We start from the raw sequence: 17,997 nt of genomic DNA on the forward strand, positions 1-17,997 counted from the left end.
ACAACAGGAAGACAGCTGGAGCCGAGGAAGCTTCGATGAAGATGAGCAGACTTCTTGCTCATCTTCCTCCTGAACCTGCCTCTTTGTGAGTGAGTGTGCTTGATTTTGTATCTTACCTGAGACAGAGATCGCTCTTACTCCACTCCGGACTGCTTCTAACTTTTTTTCACTGTTAGAAAGTCTAGAGAAAAGGAGCCAAGAGCAAATCAGACAACAGTTACACAGACACACACACAAAAATACACTAACTACATTTATGCCTCCATAACATCAATATCAGCGATTTTTAAAGTTAACGGTAAGGAGAAACGATGGAAGCTGTTCTCCACATGCATTGCACACATGCAGCTCTTCAAAGGTAAACTAATCCTTACTGTCTCTCTCCTTTTGCCGTGGTTTCTTTTTCCTATATCAGCTGAGCTCTACTACTATCTTTTTACATCACAGACAGCAACAGACAGAAGGGAAAAGAGAGGGTGGGTGAGCAAAGGGAGTGAGCGAATGAAAGCAAGAGGAGGAGACTTCGAGAGTGTTTAAAAACCCTAAGTGGAAAATATTTGGCTCCTAAACTTATATCCTTATTTGACCAGAGCCACAGAGTGGGAGAAAGATAAAAGAGAGAGCGGGACAGATTTGAGCTGAAATGACCAAAACAAAGATAAACTGCTGGAGGCTGAATTTAAACAGCTGATAGATAAACATGATCATGCTAATCTACCCGGCTGCAACAGCTACAGATAAACAAATAAAACGCTGTGGGCATTAGGAAAGTTGTGCATCAAAAAACCCAAACGGCTCATTTATTGGGGGGAAAAAAATACATTTGAGGGTTTTTGTTCAGTTTTTTTCTGTTCACAAACTTTTTAAAGGTCCCCATATTCCCTATAATTCTCCACAACTTCCCATTAGTTATACAATTTTAGATTAAATGGAAGAAAGGAAGTGCATTAGAAAAAAAAGCAACAACAAAGCCCAAGAAAACAATGGTTCACTGTTGTCATTTCAAAGCGTACGGAAGCTTTCACGCATTTAATTTGAATTAATTCAAAATCTCTATTTGCAGTGAAAATGTAAATCACAAGGTTCTTTCCAGGAAGCTTTTCGGAAAATAAAACTGCAAAAGAAAAAATGCAGCCCAAACCAAAACCGGGCATAAAAGTAAAAGAATGAATTCGCTTCTGTATTCCTCCTCTGAACTTTACAATCAGCAGTCACTTTCTTCTGAATTTTAACTGAGCAGAACTTTGACAAAGCATTGCTGAAAGACTTTACAATAGAAATGCTCTTGTCTGTGTTTACTTACATAATACTCAATTCTCAAAACCACAATTCCCTGGAAATTAATTTGATGTAAATATAGTATTGTGGTTTATTCTGATATCAAGTTACAAGTCTCTACATGTACATTATTTAGAGCTATGGGCCTTTTATTTTCAGTAAAACTCTGTCATCAGGGCTCCAAACCACACATGGTCAGTTTGACAGAAAAAAAGAAAAATACAGTTACTGATCTTGGAACATGGCAACTCTTTCCTTTTATATATAACTATACTAAGGATGAGGTCTGTACTTACTTTGGGATGGAAGGCAGCGCTCTCTCTCCCTCTAGAGGACAAAAATATGAATTTCCAATGAATAATGTGTCCTCACTGACATAACACATGGCTGTATGCACAGCACAAAGAAAACCAAATGTCATGAGAACAGAAATTGTTGAAATACATCCAGCAGTGTAAGGACAAGTATTTTTTCTATTTTTACCGTTCTATCCCTAAAAACCCTAGAAAATACATTTCTGCACAGAAGAAAAGTTTCATACCATCAATTTAAAAACAAAGAAAAAAAACTAACTGACATATAGGAGCGATCAAACTTTACCTTTCTGAACTCTGATAATGAAGGAGTGAGTTTCCATGGATACGAGTCGACAGTAACCATCAATCAAGTCAGCCAAGTTCTCCGCCGTGGTGAGAGATGCTGTCGTAACTGTGAGAGGCTACACAAACACAGACAGACAGCATAGTAGGCCTGTTACAGATAGCTATTATTTCAAACACATACATAAACACAAACAAAGCAAATCACTAGAAATTTTCAGCTGGCCCTTATGTTCAAGAAAAACTCATCATGCATGCGTGTCTTACATGTGAGTACATCAAATCATATAGGTAACAATAAACCAAACCACTCTTGTAGACAAACTAAGCAACACAGTGGGAATAGCTTTTGATCTTTAGAGGTCAGAATGACGCTGCCAAGTGAAACAATAGTAAAATATCACCTACAAAGAAAAAAAGGTACCTTAAAACCTTCTACTTACCTCACAAGACTCAAGCAAACATTTTTCTTCATAAAAAGCTCATAAAGAGTTCTTTGATGGATGATTATATAACAAAATGTGATCTTTTTTAACTACATGTATGTAAAATAAGATGGAAAAATTGTTATTTGCCAACAGTCAAGTTTTCCATAGTTTATCACAGTAACAGAGAGGGTAGTGATACCTCAGCAGCTCCGGCTACGTTCAGTTGTAGCATGCCTTTCCTGTCCTTTTCCTCCATAGCTGAGTACTGGATGGACTGGACTTGATTAAAATTTGCTAGATGGGTGGGCTGAGGACAGAGCAACACACACAAGAAATTAAAGTAAAACATCTGAACTACACTCGTTAGTTTTCTTTGATCATGAACTAGAGTGCAATAAACCTGGATGAGTTTTACTTTATGTTCTTGGTAGAAACTCACCGTGGACCCCTTGTCAGTGAGGTAGCTGATTCCTTCCTCTGGCCCGATGGCTAATTCTACCTGGATCACCCAGCTGGACTGTTAAAGAGAGGATGAGATGCAAGTTAAAAGAGACAGACCGGGAGGAGGGAGAAGGGCAGGCCAGGAGAAAATTACAGAAAAAAAAACATGAGCAAGGAAAGGGAGTAGGGACAGCATCAAAGCCCTTCTAGAAGGGAGTCTCAATACTTGTCATCCCTCCAGATGCTTGACTTGTGTAAGAACCATGTTTCTGCCTTACATGTCTGCAGGTATTGTTCGCTGGATACATGCAAAGCCTGACGCCACCAAAAGGGCTCGACCTAACGCGGAAAAGCAGCGCTCCCTGAGAGCAGCGTGGCAGAGTGAAACTGAGCAGCAGACTCAACCTACCCCAAGGGCACATTTGAAGAACTCCTTGTCATAGCGGTAAATTGGTGCAAGTATCTCCAAGAACTTCAGGATGCACTGCTCATCATTAAGGTTGGCTACTTGCTTAAATGTCTGCTGAATCAATTTTCGAAGCGTTTTAGCCTGCACAAAAAATGGAAAGAAAATATAAGAAAAAAATTAAAATTTAGACACTTGTTTCTTTTTAGACACATTAACAATGTTAGTCACTCAGTTAAACAGCAAGCAGTCTGGCCATTCATCTACAGTGTACATTGTATCTTACACAGATTTACAGAGTGGATTTTGCTGAAGGACGTGTGGGTCTGCTGGCATTACAATCACAGCCTCACATGTGAATTTTTTGATCTCTTATGTCACCAACACAAAGCAGACAGATGGAAAAGAAAAATACATCAAGGAGGATCATTCTGCTATTTAATCCTCTATTCTTTGACACGCTTGGCACAAAAATGGACAACATATTGTCCTGCGCGCACACACTGAATGCATAATTAGGAAAATAAATAAATTAACACACATACAGCATGCAGACAATCCTGTGAATTGCTTTTTATATATAGATGGAAAAAAGATGAGTATTTAGCAGGCTTGCAAGAGGAACATGCATAGGTTTAAAACAGAATAGCAATTAGGGGCATTCTGCACATTATAAGTTTAATGACTAAGAATTTATTAGATTAACCGACTGCAAACTTGACTTGGACAAAAACACCCAACGGACTGATCTCAGACAGCCTGAATGACTTGGTATTACACATTTGTCTGCACTAAACATTTACTATAAAACAGATATAAATATTCAGGACAGAAATATTCATATAACAATTTAATATTTAACTCATTTTAGTGCTACTTTAATATCATTGATTTGTCAATAAAAACTGTATTATATAAACTTCACTGCAGCAACACAGAGCCCTGATGCCAGGTGTTTACTTAAGTCTGAAGGCAACAAGAAACCCACAAATACTCTGTCTCTCTCTCTCTCTCTCTCTCACACACACACACACACACACACACACACACACACACACTCCCTGTGTTCATGTGTCCTTTCAGCAGACGTCATTACAAAATCTATTATGTGTTCCTCATGCTCCAGATAGGATCACTGTTTTAATTCCTAGAATTCCACCACACAAATGCGCATAAACACACAGATATTGTCCGTCCAAAGTGTCCACCCTTCCTGAGAGGAAGTACCACAAGTGGCTATCAGCTCCTTCATCAACACACTGACTGTCTCTATAGCAACTGGCTGACCAATTAGGACACTAGTACCTGCATCTAAACACCCCACTTACACACGCACAAAACAATCAATTCGCTGACACTAGTTCACTTCATTAGCAGTCACTGGGAGCAGTTTAGCGTTATTTTAGTCTATTTGGTTTTTCCACAGCAAAGCATCACAACAGTCTGGCCATACGCACGATTTGTGATACAAAGTTCTTCTTTTCGTCCCTGCGAAGCACGACTGATTCACCAACAAGAAGGTGCTTTATTGCTCCTAAAATAACAGTTATCATGCGTGAGCTACTGATGGCAGCTTCCAGCAGGATAACACGCCATGTCACAAACCTCAAATCATCTCAAACCTGTGTTTTTAAAATGACTGTACAGAGGTGGCCTTCACAGTACCCACATCTCAATGCAATACAGCACCTTGGGGATATACGGCCGATAAATCTGCAGCAACTGTGTGATATTATCACCTCAATAAGGAACAAAACCTCTGAGGACTTTCCAGCATCATTCAATCTATGTAATGACCAATTGAGGTAGTTCACAGGGCATAAGGGGGGTCCAACCCAGTACTAACAAGGAGTAACCAACACAGCTGTGGGAGTACATATTTTGTTGGAACTTTAAATCTTAATATTAAGTCACATTTTTACCATACACCATATACTCATGACTACATTGTCATCAGTGAATTAAAAGTAATAACGTGTTTTTAGGGACACGCTAAGAAGTCAAAGAATTTTCCAACTAAAGTTCTTTATTTCTTCTACTAAACATATTGCAAATATGACCATAGGTTTTGTTATATTATCCTGAAACCTTATCATACCAATCCTTAATAAAGTGTGCGGCAGTGTTTCAATCGTTCAGCCCGGGTCAACTTTGATCTTCAAATCTCCCAGAGGTCAGCTTTCCTAAACCTGCTGCCCGGCCAGTCAATGTGAATGAACAGAATCTGCTCTTTATAACATCAGTCACTGTTTACTATCACGCCCATCTGCTCTGGGTTTAGTGTGTCTGTCTGTCTGTCTGTCTCTGTGTGTGTGTGTGTGTGTGTGTGTGTGTGTGTGTGTGTGTGTGTGTGTGTGTGTGAGAGTGAGTAGAGTCCATTCAGGGAGAATAATCTCATTAAATGACTACCATTCTCTTTCACCAGAGTGAACAACACAAACCTAAATGGCAGCTGTGCTCGCTCCCTCTGTGTTTCACACAAACACTAACACAAATGTACAGCATGTGAGCATGCCACAGCTCCTCTTGCATTTAACTGGCAGTACATATTATATAAATGATTAAACACAGAACTGCAACACTAGTCAAAAATGTGATTAATCTGCAAGAAACAAAATGGTATTTAAAAGACCAATCGTGGCAGCCACTTACCAAGCTTACATATATTTTATGTTTTTTTGTGTGTTTTGATGCTTTTTTGTATTTTTTAAGATCTCCCCAGTTTCCCCCCTCTACTAAGTGACTGATTTATTCAACAGAAAGTAGTTCCCCCCCCCAAGATTTATTGAAACATTCTTACAGTGAGGATAAGACTGAAAATATTTACCAGGTATTAAATTAGCCAGAGATTCATTTTCTGTTGATTAGTTTGTTTTTGTTCAGCTCTCTCTGTCTCTCTGAAGTAAACAGTCCTTTCTTTCAGCTGTGCATCAATTCAGATCAGGTGGTCACAGAAATTATAAACACTGCAATAAAATAATCTGTGGAGACGTTTATAATCGAGTCAATTTACTGATGTTTGACTGCACATGTGTGTCACCGTGCGCCTCTTCGTGGCTTATAAAACAGACCTCTTGGGAGTGAGTGTTGTGACGTCTGCCAAAGGAGCAGAAAAAGAGACGAGAGGAGAGGAGTCAACAAGGCTTGACAGACCTCTTTTCTTTTTTTTGGGTGGGGTGGGGGGGTGAAGGAGATGTATATTGACACCTCCCCCTCCCTTTTCATTGTTGGAGAGAGAAAGTGGGTTTAAACATGACCCGAGGGTCACGCATACCCATCACAGACATCCACCAGAATGAACACACGGTCTCTCTCTCTCCTGCAGAGCATCTGTCTTCCCCGCCTGCTGACATCAAGACCTTTTCGGGTCACCGGGCCTTTCACACTCTCACACACACACACACACACACACACACACACCAAGACCATTCTCATAAACACGTGCCGTAAATTTATCACTGACGCAGACGCTGCTCAATATGCAAGAAGCACCACCACCACCACATACGACCAGCCAACCAAAAGGTCTTCTCAAAGAAACAGGAATCCGTAACTATAATACACAATATGTCATACTTTCCTGTTACTTCGGTAAGTTGACCTCATTGAATCATTGAGTAGCACATCAGTACGCAGTAGTGGTTTCAATAACTGCTGACTACTTGGTTAACTGTATACTGGGATATATACGATACTTGAGCAAGTGTAAACCTAGCAGAAATTATTCTTTGTGGTTAAAAACAACATTCATCACATTACTTGATAATTTATGAAGGTTTTTCTAATGCTTCTCTATTTTCTTAGATTGCTTCACATTTAATCTGCTGGACCTCACAATGTCTGATAACATCAAATAACTCATTAGAAAAATCTAAGACGAAGCTACTAGAAATCTGCTAATAAAACTACACACCGATACTCCAATACCAGTGGAAATACACAATATTTCACATCCAGACTTGCAGTGTAACGAATATCCACACCAAACACACTGGGTTTGTGCAGAAAATTTGTCCTCAAAAAAAAAAAAAAAAAAAAAAAAAAAAAAAAACGTGTCAAAAATGGGAATGACATTAAGGTCCTGATGTTTCTAAACAAGAAAATTTTGGGTTCATCCAATTCTCACGAGAAGGAACCTGCAGGGAGATTTAGATCCAGGAGCTGAAGCTGTATCACGACCATTTCATACATATTTGGGACCACGTGTGAGGAGGCAGAGAAATATAATTTCAGAGAGCTAACTGCCCTGGAGCAGTGTATAGCTGGGTGTCTGACGTATATCAGTAATAGTTTACACTTTTAATGTCAATGTATATTCAGTACCATTGCACGTTTTGAGCCACTTTTTGCCAGATGCAGCGGTCTGATTGGTCAGATCTGTTTATTTGGATCTGAAAAATCGAGTTTGGTTCGGAAAAATAATTCTGAAAAATATTTGCACAAATTTGTGACCTTCAGTGTGTAAAGCCCCCAAGTTTGCAAGATCAATAGTTTGACCTTGTTTTTGAACTCAAGCTCTCCACACGGACATGAAACCCACCTTAACTGAATCCAGCAGGTCTTTTGGGAAAAACCGCCTCAAACCAACATCTTTCCTGAAAAAAGAAAGACAGGAGGAAAACATCAGAATGTTTATCGTGGTGTAATTACAAAGAAGAATGTTAATTGGCTTCTGTCTTTATGTGATCTCAGATGCGTGTTTCATCCTCTCCTGGGGTATTGCCAAAAGCAGACACAGACAGATACAGTTAAACGGGCAGGCAAGAGAAGACAAGAAACCAAAAGCGATGACTAAGTGCTGACTACAGCACACTACTCATCTTTTCCTTTAAAGATGGGGTTGGAGAAAACCAATGAAGGCAGAAAGGGAGAGAGAGTTGCAGGAAGAATTGCACAGAGGGTGACCACAGAGACAAAGAAAGATGAGCAGAGCTTTAACAGGAAGTTGGCTAATGACTCATACCCCTCAGGAGAAAAGACAAGTGAAGAGAGAGGGAGAAAGGCTGGAAGCTTGCATCACCCTTTTCCTATTCCTGTTTCCCCAATAAAGGTCAAATGTCAAATTACAATTAAAATAAAAAAAAGTCTGAAACAGGGATTAAAAATATAAAAATGTAGCTTTCAGAAATTCTCCCAGATTGTTAAACTTTCCTTAACTTCTTTTAGAAAATGACCATGAAAGAAACTCCTCTCTAAAACGGTTCTCTCAAAATCAAAGGCATGTCATCACAGGAGCAACAAGAAATACACACAGACATACATTATATAATCAAGCTGACCTCAGAGAACGAGCCCTGACAAAGGCCCACTGATTAAACAGCACTGCTCGGGCTCCACAAAGATGACAGCCAACTGCAACCAGCTGACCGTTTACATGAACATTACTGTAGGTACTGTGGCTCCAATGAGAGAAAACGCTTACAGTGCAGACCTGCTCAATTTTTCACATTTGTGTAATGTGTTAGAACAATCTCAGAAGTAATATCGACTTAAAGCACCTCTGGCTACAATGACTGCATGAGGCCTTGATGGATAATGACTTCCAACTTTTCTTTCCCCCCCGAGAGCCAAACTGACTTAGATTAAATAAGCAGAAGGCCACATATTTGATGACTGATGACTAAAAATAAAACCAACATAAAAGAAAACTCCATGTAAAAACGACACCAGCCCACCTAGATTAGCCTACATCTTGGCAGTTGTCTCATATGGCCACACACAGAGGCCACCAATCAAATACACTAATTTGAAATTGAATCAAACCGCACTGAAGACCCACATCTGTCATTTCCCCTAAATTTCCTGAGCATAAGGCAGCCTTTTATTTATTTTGGGGGATTATTTTGCTTCCCTAGCAGACCATGCTAAGAGGGTTTGGGTGCCATTTCAGCCCCTGGGGCCGGATTCTGCTCTTGTGTGATCTAGGACGGCCCTTGGTGGTCCAAACATCTTTCATTTGGGAATGATGATGACTTTCATGCTCTTGGGCATTCTTATGTTTTTCACCAGATCTTCACCAATTTTATCTCCACATCCTTCCTTGGTTTTCTGACATCTGACACCAACTGTTAGAACCAAAGACAGATGTGTGCCTTTTCCAACTACATCCAATGCATTCAAATTACACATGTGGATTTGAATCAAGATGTAGAAGAATTTCAAGGACCACTGATAGATGTAAGATCTCTCAGATCTCAACTGTATATGTAAGAAAACAAAATCAATACAGAGACCTTTTACAGGTCAAGCCATAGAATACTCGGCACCATTTATAGGGAAAATAAGTACAAAAGGAAACACATAAAGGGTAAATTTTCCAAAAATATGTGAATTTCTGCTTGGGCATAAATGGTGTCAAATAAGAAATCTCTTCAAAGAAACCTGATAATTATACTTGTTATAATGTTGCTAATGGAAGATGAAAAAGAAGCAGCAGAGGTGAAAAACTAATTAAAAGATGAACAGCTTTTTTTTTTTTTTAAGCTGAACAAAAGTCTCTGCCTTTTCTGCCAGCAATCCAAAACGGTGGCCAACATGGGCCAACTACAGCCAACAGCGCCATACATTACCCAAAGCGCATTATACATTTTTGGCGCTTAATGCTCATAAAGGGCCCAGCAGGCCCTGATGGCCAACTGTCAGCTTCCTGTATCAAAGCCCTAGTAGCTCTTTCCATCTCGCTCTCTTGTTGGTTTAAAATATGCATGAGACAACATCTTTTTCCAATCAACTGAGAGAGGCAGCGAGGGAACGATGGAGACAAAACAAAGAGAGGAAGAGCACAGAAGGAAAACCAGATAAAAATAGGGGAAGTGAACATGGTGCAGAGAGACAGAGAATGAGAAGAAGAGACAAAGAAAAGACAGAAAACATTCCTCTGGATTAATTGGAGAGCTCGTTAGGCTGACGGGCAGAAAGAAAGAAAGACATGAGTGAAAGAGGACAGCTCATTAGAGTCACACCAAGTTAGAACCAAGCCTCATTTAGAGTTCACTTTGTAAATTCTTCAACCATCTTTCAGAGAATCCACAGTGGGACAACGCATTGAGATAACATGAGTGAAAAACATAGAACGGTTTCCTCTTTAATACCAGTAAATGTAACAACAAGGACTGCAAATATACTCAGCTTCAATTTGCAGTTGCTCACATTCCTGCTTCCTAAAATCTATTCAATTTCTTTTGCACTAATCCAGATTTCTAGTCAAGTCAAGAGAAACTTCCTCTGCCAAAAAGTGATACACTGTGCTACTTTTTCTGATCTGTAGCTCTGAAAGCGGTGTTTCAAAACATGTTTCCAGGAAGAGAAATGATGAGATTAGGATGGACTGATGCACCAGAGAGGTTGGGAGCCGAACTGTGCTCCTGGAACTCTTTGCTTATGAAGATAATACTTACTCCAGTAGTTCATAGTTAGATTTCTTGTCCAGGGCATTTCCTCTCATCTCTTTAAAAAACCTCCTAGAAATGAATCCAGTGGGAGAGAGAAAGAGAGAAAGAGTGAGGTCATTTTTTTTTTCATTTTCTTTTTCAATAAAATGCAGTAACTGCTGTTGCTTTGCACAATGAATAATAAACTCCGACTAATGTTGGCAAGAATTATCAGTGTAGCTGACGGGCAGACAGACTGTGCACTCTGCAATGGTGAAGAAAACAACTCAAACTGTACTTTAAATTGTTCGTCCAGCAACAACAAAGAAAACAGAGTGCTTAATACTTGGACTGAACCTTTTATTCTTTGATATTAAAAGAAAAAACAGCAATCTGCATGTGAAGGAATGGAAACAAAAGCAGTGGACTACATTGTGTTACCTAATTTCGAGACAGCCCAGTTTGAGAGCTACATCTTGTTCCACTTGATCTCCGTTTTCTGTCATGTAGTCGTTCTTCACCTGGAAGATGCAAACACGCAAAGGTGTTTATTAAGACATTTACTTCTAAACAAATGGAAGGTCATCTCACTCACACACACATACAGGCAATCCTGCTGACCTAGATTATCCAAAGAAAAACACACTTGCAGGGTGTCTTCTAGTAGTGCCATATGCGTTAGTGCTAGCTGCTGGCAGGGAATGAAATATGTTTGGGTGTCTCTTGTGTACTTGTGCATCTGTTTGTGTTTGTACCTGGTGGTAGAAGTAGTTGAGAGTAGGTTTGTCTTCTGTAAACTGCTGCACAAAGCCCTTTGGTAGATATCGGATTCTTAACTCATACCTACGGAGGAGAGAAAGAAGACAGAGACGTCACTACGTTACACTAATGTAAGGATTATTTGTGATGTGAATATAAAGATGTGCGGGTGAACAGAAAGAGGAGAATCAGCAAGGGACGGAGGGAGATTACAAAAGCGCAAGATGCAAGAATGCAAATGAGAGGAGTGCTTGTAAAAATCAGTGTAGCAGAAACAGACAGAGAGATAGTTGTTGACTTAGTCACACAAAGCAGGCATCTGTTTCTGTCTCCCTCTTTATGTCCACCGAGCAAAAGGTCTCCACCTCACAATAGAATCAGCACTAAGACTGCCACAATAAAGGTAATGTATACCAGAGCATTAACATCCAAACTACTCAGCCTTTACAGCCACACAGCACCGTGCGCACAAGGGCTCTCATCACAATTCGACAGACGGGTCACGCAATTTTTCATGATGCCGGTTGCAATAAATCACTTCTGCTTCGAAATACAATACGGCAGACTGCTGAAGCTAGCCATTTTTGAAACTACTGACTTTACAAGGCCAAATAACTCATGTCTAACTGAAGCAGGAAACTGTTTATAAAGCATAACCTACAAGTTCAACATCCTCCAGGAAGGGGCTTGTTTAAGAGATGCAAGCATCTAAAACTCATCTACCTCATGAGGTCCTGGTTATAAACTTTATCAACTTTAAATTACATTACCTAATGTTTAGTTTAAGTTTTGTTGCACATCAACAGGGACAATTGACACAACAAGTCAAACACATGATGGCAAACAATATGTCAAAACACGTTAGAAGCCTGTTTAGACATAACTTTGTATTAACATATTTATTCATAAACTATCGAAAAAATTTTCACCGTCCTGAAGACAGTCCCACAAATCATTCATCCATTTCTGCTGTCTAGCCATGTCAAGGAGAAATAGTCTACCCAGAGATACCCAGTCCTCCCTGGTCCCAGCCTCCTGCTCTACCTCTTTCCAAAGGCAGGTGTTCCCAAGCCAGCCAACCGAGCATCCAGTATCCAGTGTATCCTGGTTCTAATCCAGGCTTTCCTCTGAGTAGGACATTAACAAAACACCTCATATAGGTGGCAGCCTACTCTACCAACTCTACTCTGAGTCCAGTGCTGACTGAGCAACTCACCCGTTCTTCAGGGGAGAGGCCAGACAGATATTTGTGCTGCTTGTGTCTTCATTTTATTGTCTTACTCACTACCCAGACCTCATGGTCATAGGTTAGGGTAGGAATATAGACTGACTGGTAAGGTGAAAATGTCACTTTCACACTGAGCATCTGCATCACTATCAAAGATGCAATAATCTGTCTCAGGCTCCTGCTCTACTTTCCCCTCACTTGTGAGTAAGACTCTGGGATGCTAAAACTCCTCCACCTGAGTTTATCCCCCAGTAATTAAAAAAATGTGACCCATCCAAAATAGGAGAATCCTGTCTGGTCCCTTATAACAGCAGTCTAGCTTGCAATTTGATGTAGTGGCTCTTATCACAACATTACAAATACAGGCTTCATCTTGCACCTCCACTCTTCATTTGGCCGTGCTTGTTCATATTTCTCTCTGACGTGGGATACGCCCAAATCTGGGTGGAGCCAGTGCACTTGGTCTTTGGATTGACCGTTACTGAGCCGCAGGCCAAAACATGAAGTCCAGCGCACTTTGTTGATGTCTAAAATCTTCTGGATGATCCCCTGCAGACAAAGAGGAAAAAAGAGAAATAAAATGACTGATGACTGTGCAAATAATACTTCATATCTATGAAGGTAAAATAAGCATAATTACTTTCTAATGTATCTGTGCTGTCCCTGGGTGCCAAAAACACCTGTATAAGTTTGATATGTTTTAAATAAAACAAAACTTTTTTTTTGTGTCTTTTTGGTAAAAAAAAAAAAAAAAAAAAAAAAAAAAAAAAAAGCTTTACTTTATTAACTCAGCCAATGTTTCCCTGACATTTTGGATGAGACCATCGATTTTTTTAGTTTATGTCTGCGTGAGTTTGTGTCGGAGACTTCAAGAGATTTAACGTGACATTCCCACCCAAACAACTTGACAGACATCAAACACACGCGCACAATAATGCTCACAGAGCCATGTGTGCTCCCATGTAAAACGCTGGGGGGGTCTGACCTAGATACTGAAGTAGAGAGGGATGAAAGGAGAGCAGAGGAGATCGGCAGTGACGTATGACCACTAAAATCTGAGCAGAGCTAGGTAGTTTCTACGTCACAGCGGTGGATCTAAAAGCATCCTGCTAAGTAAACCTACACTAGCACGCGCACACATAAATGGTGCCCTGAGGTGACATGCATTAGCAAGCAAAATATTGTCAGTGCGTTTGGGCCCGTTTTAACAGTGCCGACAGCTAGGACGTTGAGATGAGGACAAATGGCACAAAAAAAAAAAAAAAAGTAATTTAAAAGTACTCCTGGGTGACAACTGTCACATTTTGACCTGAGAGTTATGAGCACTGAGTATTATTGCTGTGAAGGCTACTTCTTACTCTAAATAAATATTGTGTGTCTCAGTTAATGGTAAAGTGTCCCTAATATTGTGACACTATACAAAAAAAGCATCTTACCCTGACATCGGTTGCATCACCGTATCTTATATTGGAAGACCAGCAGCTATTTTCTGTGTTGCTCTCAAAGTGATGGCAGACTTTCAGAACCCTGTCCACGGAGCCGGCCATGGTTCGGTCCGATCCCCCCGCACTCAGTCGGGACTTGGCCCCTTCGAGGAGGGTGTGATTCAGGTTCGGGTCCAGGTAGGCTGACGCCATGGTTTTCCCTGCAGACACTGCCGCTGCTAGGTGTCTGTCATATTCTGAGAGACAGAGGAGAGAAAAACAGACTTTAATTAAATAAGGAGTAATCTAATTATTAAACTTAACAAATCCTGTGATAGTTGAATATTTTAAAATATCTTTACAATCAATTCCCATTAAAAAAAACCAAAAACAAAACCAAAGTTTTTTTTTCTGTAACACAATAATGATAATTCTCTGGGTCTAACATTTAGTCTAGTTTCATACGTCCAACCAAGGGCACTTGCATGACAGTAGATTTGTGTGGAGTAATTAGCCTAATATGTACAAGAACACAAATGTGTGTGAGCCTGATTTTAAGTAGACTAACCAAACCACTTTGTTAAGCACAGCGGTTCAACTGCTTATTAATTCAAATTTCTAATCAGCCAGTCACTTGCAGCAACCCCATGAATTTAGGCACGCAGACATGGTCAAAGCAACCCGCTGAAGTTCAAAATGAGCCTCAGAATGAGGAAGAAAGATTATTTAAGTGACTTTGAATCTGACAAGATTGCTGGTCCTGGACAGGCTGCTTCAAATATCTCTGAAACTCCTGATTTGCTGATTTTCCCACACAAGAAACAGAGAAAAAGTGACAATATCCAGTGAGCAGCAGTTCTCTAGGCTCCTTCAAAAATGCCTTGTTGATTTCAGAGGTCAGAAGAGAATGGTCAGACTCCTTCAAGGTGGATGAACCACATATTGAAGCCTGAAGCAGATGGGCTACAGCGACACACCTGGTGCCACCCTGCTGTATAAGAACAGGAAACTGAGGATCTAATTCACACAGTGTCACCAAAATTGTACAAGAGAAGATTTTTTTTTTTAAAGCATTTCCTGTTCTGATGAGTCCTGATTTCAACTGCTGAGTCAGAATTTGCCTTAAACACGAAAGCATGGATCCATACTGCCTTGTATCAATGTTTGGGTCTGGTGATGGTGTCATGGTGTGAGGGATTGTTTCAAAGTACCGGTTAGACAACACATGTCCATCCCTTTATGACCACAGTGCACCCACCTTCTGATGGCTACTTCCAGCAGGTTAAAACACCACCCCACAAAGCTCAAATAATCTCAAACAGTGAGTTCACTGCACTCAAACGGCCTCCACAGTCACCAGATCTAAATCCAAAAGAGCACCTTTGGGATGTGGTGGAACAAGAGCCAATAAATGTGAAGCAACTGTGAAGCAACTGTGTGAAATTTTAAAACACATTGTTGAATTTGTGCCACGAAGAATTTAAGCTGTTTTGAAGGGGGTCAAACCAAGTAACCCAGTAATAGTAAGGTCTACCTGTACTCACTCCAGTCAGTTCAAGATAACAATATTAACTTTAGAACTAGTCAAGACACATAGACTCTAACTTTTAATTTAATCCACTTTGAGTCAAAGCAGGGCTACAAATAACTATTTTATCAATAAAATGTAACAGTGTCAAAAATTTGCACACATAACCAAGTGACAGTGATGTGTAATTTTTAATTTGTATAGTCAATGGAGTCACTACCGTTTCACTGCTACATTTGTTGCATGTTTGTTCTCACATACTCCTTAGACCCTTGCGTTGTTCCAAACTGTGTGCTGCAAGTATCTATTCTTCATGTGTTGTTTTTCACTGAGATACAATACAATGAACAATAAGATACCAGAGAGAGAAATAAAGAGAGAGGTGCAGTCAAGGTCAAGGCTCATTATGTAAGCACCCGTGCCTATAACACAGAGAAGACAATGGATCGCAGGACACCATTTTTCCTGAATAAAAAGTTCTGACATAGACGGACTTCCTGGAATTTCATTGCAACTCCATCTGGAAATGCCTGAGAAGAACTAATTTCTCTACATAAGAGCGCGTGTGTGTGTGCGCACGCTGTTGTCAACATGGAAGTGAGAAAAGACATCAAGATCTCTTTCATGCTCCATTTTTCTACTTCCCTTTCTTCCTGTGTGTCTCCTCTCCCCATCCATTAAAAGGGAAAATGGATATGTGCTAGCAGGTAATTACACCTGAGAGAGCGTGCACACACAGGCACGCGCGCACACTCGCACTGAGATAGCTCAAAACAGAGAGACTGGAAAGAGTTGAGTGATAGATTACAGTAAGAAAATGTGATCCCAACTTAATCTGCCAGTCCCAAATGATGATGACTTTCACATCAACAAATTAAAACTCTCTTAAGATCTGTCTCCCTTTCTTTCTCTCTCTCTCTCTCACACACACACACACACACACACACACACACACAGCTTTGGCTGTACACTAGTGCAGTTCCCATGGAGTCAGATGTCACACCGTGAGCGTGAGGAGTCTATGCAGAAAGAAGATTTCATTCATACCTCTCTCCCAACACATGGGGAAGGGGCTACAGCCACTTGTCGCCATGGAAACGCATGTCTCTCCCTCCCTGTGCCTGTCCGCGTCGAGGACAGACAGGCAACCTGCAGCTTCACAACCACGCATCACATGCAGTGAAGTTCTCGTCCGCAGGAGTTAAACAAACACACTAAGCTCCTGACACAGCTGCAAGAAAACCCTCTCATAATCCAAACACTAATTTACACAAGCACGCTCTCCGACGAAGAAAAAACAAAACGTCTCGCATTACAAAGTTTGCTTCTCCTTGGCAAAAGCTGCAGTAATAGAGAGGTAAAAGAAGCAATCCTGAAAAATAAATACTTTGTAGTTTGCTGACAATTTGTCTGCAGTTTGAAAATCCAAGAGAAAAACAAAATCAGGGAAAGTTTCTTCTTGTTTATGCGTCTTCTCTTAATCTTTTCCTGTTATCCAAAAGCTCCACAACACAAAAAAAAACCTCTCCAGAGACAGAAAGTTACTTTCATCCACAAACTTCACTCCTCCTTTTTTTTCCTGTCCACTCCTCAGCGGCCCCTCTCTGATGACAACACACTGTTTGCTTTTTGCCCGATTTCTGCCCCATGCCTGCACTCCATAGTTACACAGTTGCCTTGGAAGTGTCAGGAGGCTTTCGAATTCGGCTTATTTCATTCAGCGAAGTTCCCCGAGTTGTTGAGAGGGAGCAAAAAGTTTAAAGCCAAAAATCCAACTGAATAGTGCGCATCCAGAGGACCTTCAGTTAGCTAGTGGTCAGACACCAAGAGGCAATTACTGTGCTCAGTAAGAAAAAAAAAAGATCTTCTCTTGGAAACAAAAGTAAGAGAAAAAGGTTGACCAAGAAAAAACAAAGCCAAGAGAGAGAGAAAGAGAGAGAAATGCAGCAATTGTTTTAAGTAAAAGAGGACAGAGCAACGCAACAGAAAGAAACAGAAAGAAAGTTGAGTGGGGAATGAGAGCGCTCCAGAGAGGGCTGCTGGAGGGGTAGGAGGAGCCAGAAACTATTAATATGCTAATCCTGTCCCCTCTATGCAATAAACCCTCCCACTTTAGCTCAAGCTGACCTCAGAACAGTTCTCATCTTGAACTAATATTAACACTGCTCAAAAGAGCAGTCCCTTAGAACAACTCTGGAAGTCCTCCTTGCAAGCATAATGCATGTGTTACTGAAGAGAGGAGATAAATATTACTTAAATTCAATATAAAAGAAAACTATATCTTTATTAACAGAATTTAAAGTCCTTTTCATACTGTCGTTTCATAATGGCATACATGATTTCACTCATGCAGGGTCTTGCAAGCTCAATCAACCACAACACCACCCTGAACTCTATTTCTTATAAACCACCATTACAGCCAAACAACAAAAAACACAAATATGTTATTTATTTTATAAAGAGAAAAAAAACCTTCTTCCACCTCCGACACTGTTCCCAGTTTGTAAACTAGCAGCTGCACCCAATATGGCAAATC

The 17,997-nt window shown here is 40.3% G+C and overlaps 1 protein-coding gene across 10 annotated transcripts in view; it reads right to left on the reverse strand.

The window, feature by feature from the left end:
- The window catches only part of ptk2aa (protein tyrosine kinase 2aa), a 63,693-nt gene that overhangs the window by 24,313 nt on the left and 21,383 nt on the right, over nt 1-17,997 (reverse strand). For 7 of the 10 annotated variants that reach the window (XM_084918495.1, XM_084918493.1, XM_084918494.1 and 4 more), the window contains exons 3-14: nt 13,946-14,190; nt 12,889-13,058; nt 11,278-11,365; nt 10,964-11,043; nt 10,550-10,612; nt 7,693-7,747; nt 3,156-3,296; nt 2,745-2,822; nt 2,505-2,612; nt 1,879-1,996; nt 1,575-1,605; nt 117-181 (exon numbers count right to left, since the gene is read on the reverse strand). In XM_084918495.1, the coding sequence (XP_084774621.1) occupies nt 117-181; nt 1,575-1,605; nt 1,879-1,996; nt 2,505-2,612; nt 2,745-2,822; nt 3,156-3,296; nt 7,693-7,747; nt 10,550-10,612; nt 10,964-11,043; nt 11,278-11,365; nt 12,889-13,058; nt 13,946-14,190 (1,242 nt within the window). Of the gene's footprint in view, nt 1-116; nt 182-1,574; nt 1,606-1,878; nt 1,997-2,504; nt 2,613-2,744; nt 2,823-3,155; nt 3,297-7,692; nt 7,748-10,549; nt 10,613-10,963; nt 11,044-11,277; nt 11,366-12,888; nt 13,059-13,945; nt 14,191-16,508; nt 17,477-17,997 lie in introns of those variants that run through there. The other 3 variants (XM_084918499.1, XM_084918496.1, XM_084918500.1) reach the window with 3 other exon arrangements.

This window comes from Perissodus microlepis, chromosome 22 (assembly GCF_051167445.1).
Source record: "Perissodus microlepis isolate ML-2025 ecotype Zambia chromosome 22, ASM5116744v1, whole genome shotgun sequence".
NCBI classification, from domain to species: Eukaryota; Metazoa; Chordata; class Actinopteri; order Cichliformes; family Cichlidae; genus Perissodus; species Perissodus microlepis.